The sequence below is a fragment of the Otolemur garnettii genome, unplaced genomic scaffold (assembly GCF_000181295.1).
Source record: "Otolemur garnettii isolate 467f Iridium unplaced genomic scaffold, OtoGar3 scaffold00018, whole genome shotgun sequence".
Lineage (NCBI taxonomy): Eukaryota > Metazoa > Chordata > Mammalia > Primates > Galagidae > Otolemur > Otolemur garnettii.
The window spans coordinates 21,270,093-21,271,507 of record NW_003852413.1 but is presented as its reverse complement, the minus strand read 5'-3'; the positions used below and the strand labels follow the sequence as shown (position 1 = coordinate 21,271,507).

General features: G+C 49.0%; 1 protein-coding gene across 1 annotated transcript in view; it reads left to right on the top strand.

Annotated features, from left to right (window-relative positions):
• The first annotated feature begins 213 nt into the window (after positions 1-213).
• IFI35 (interferon induced protein 35) overlaps positions 214-1,415 on the top strand; it is a 9,726-nt gene continuing 8,524 nt past the window's right edge. Inside the window, exon 1 of the mRNA XM_003786648.3 lies at positions 214-383. Within this exon, the coding sequence (XP_003786696.1) occupies positions 363-383 (21 nt within the window). The 5' untranslated portion in view covers positions 214-362. The remainder of the gene's footprint in view (positions 384-1,415) is intronic.

Genomic DNA, 1,415 nt, shown 5'->3' with positions numbered 1-1,415 from the left:
AGCTCTACTATCAAGCTTGGGCTGGGATTGCTTGTTTGAGAATGGTGATTAGAGCCAGCATTCGGTTCCCAGTAGCTGTAATGTGGCCTCCCTTGAGGGCTCATAGCTGGGTGGACACCTGGAAGGCTCCTCCCAGGAGTGGGGAAGTCACAGCTTGGGGCCTGTGAGCACCAAAGGGCAGGGCCTTTGCTGAAATGAAAGTGGAAGTAAAGAGCCTGCTTGTAGAAGCTTGGGAAGCTATTTCAAGCGGTGCGGGAGAACAAAACTTCTTGGAGCAGAAAGGAAGAGTTCAGTTGTGATAGACTCTGCCACTTTGTGCCCAGCTCTGACACTTCAACTCTTGCCAAACAGACACCAAACCCATGTCAGCGACTCTAGATGCTGTAAGTGGGGAGGAGGGAGCTGGGGCTGGGAAGAAGGAAGCTGGGACTGGGGGAGAAACAGGGGAGCATCTCTCTTGGCTAGGAACCTGCAGGCATCTCAGGGCCCAGTGGCCAGGCCTCCTCCTGCCTACCTCTTCCACCTGCTGAAGGGCTGGGAAAAAATGCAGGGCTGAGATTAACCTCTCCCCTGTGGAGGTGGTTTCCTAACCCACTGCCTCAAAACAGAATTCTCATAACCAGCGTCATAGGAGCTCATGAATTTCTTGTGTGAATGTGCATTTTTTCTGGAAGGATAATTCATAGTTTCTATCAGATACTCAGGATTATGTGACCCAGATAAGAATTGCTCTTAAAAAAAAAATTTTTTTTTGTTCTGAGTCACATATCTTTATCCCCTGAGATCTTCCAAAATTCTCCTCTCCTGGTAGTTATACCTCAACTCAACCTGGAGCCTTCTCCAAGTCCAGAGAGAGGTGTTCCTTCCTCACCCTTCTGCTGTGGTCCACCCAGATTCAGGAATGCCCTATCTGTGCTAGACTAAGTTGCTTGAGGACTAATGCCCTGTCTTTCCTGGTCATTATCCACTCCCAGTACAGAGCCTGGCATACAGCAGGTACTGAATAAATACTTTTTTTTTGTTTTTTAGAGACAGAGTCTCACTTTATCACCTTCGGTAGAGTGCCATGGCATCACAGCTCACAGCAATCTCCAACCCCTGGGCTTAGGCAATTCTCTTGCCTCAGCCTCCCAAGTAGCTGGGACTACAGGCACCCACCACAATGCCTGGCTATTTTTTTTGTTGCAGTTTGGCTGGGGCTGGATTTGAACCTGCCACCCTCAGTATATAAGGCCAGCGCCCTACTCACTGAGCCACAGGAGCTGCCTTTTGTTTTTGTTTTTGTTTTTTTTGAGACAGAGTCTCATTATGTTGCCCTCAATAGAGTGCTATGGTGTCACAGCTCACAGCAACCTCAGACTCTTGGGCTTAAGCAATTCTCTTGCCTCAGCCTCCCAAGTAGCTGGGACTACAGG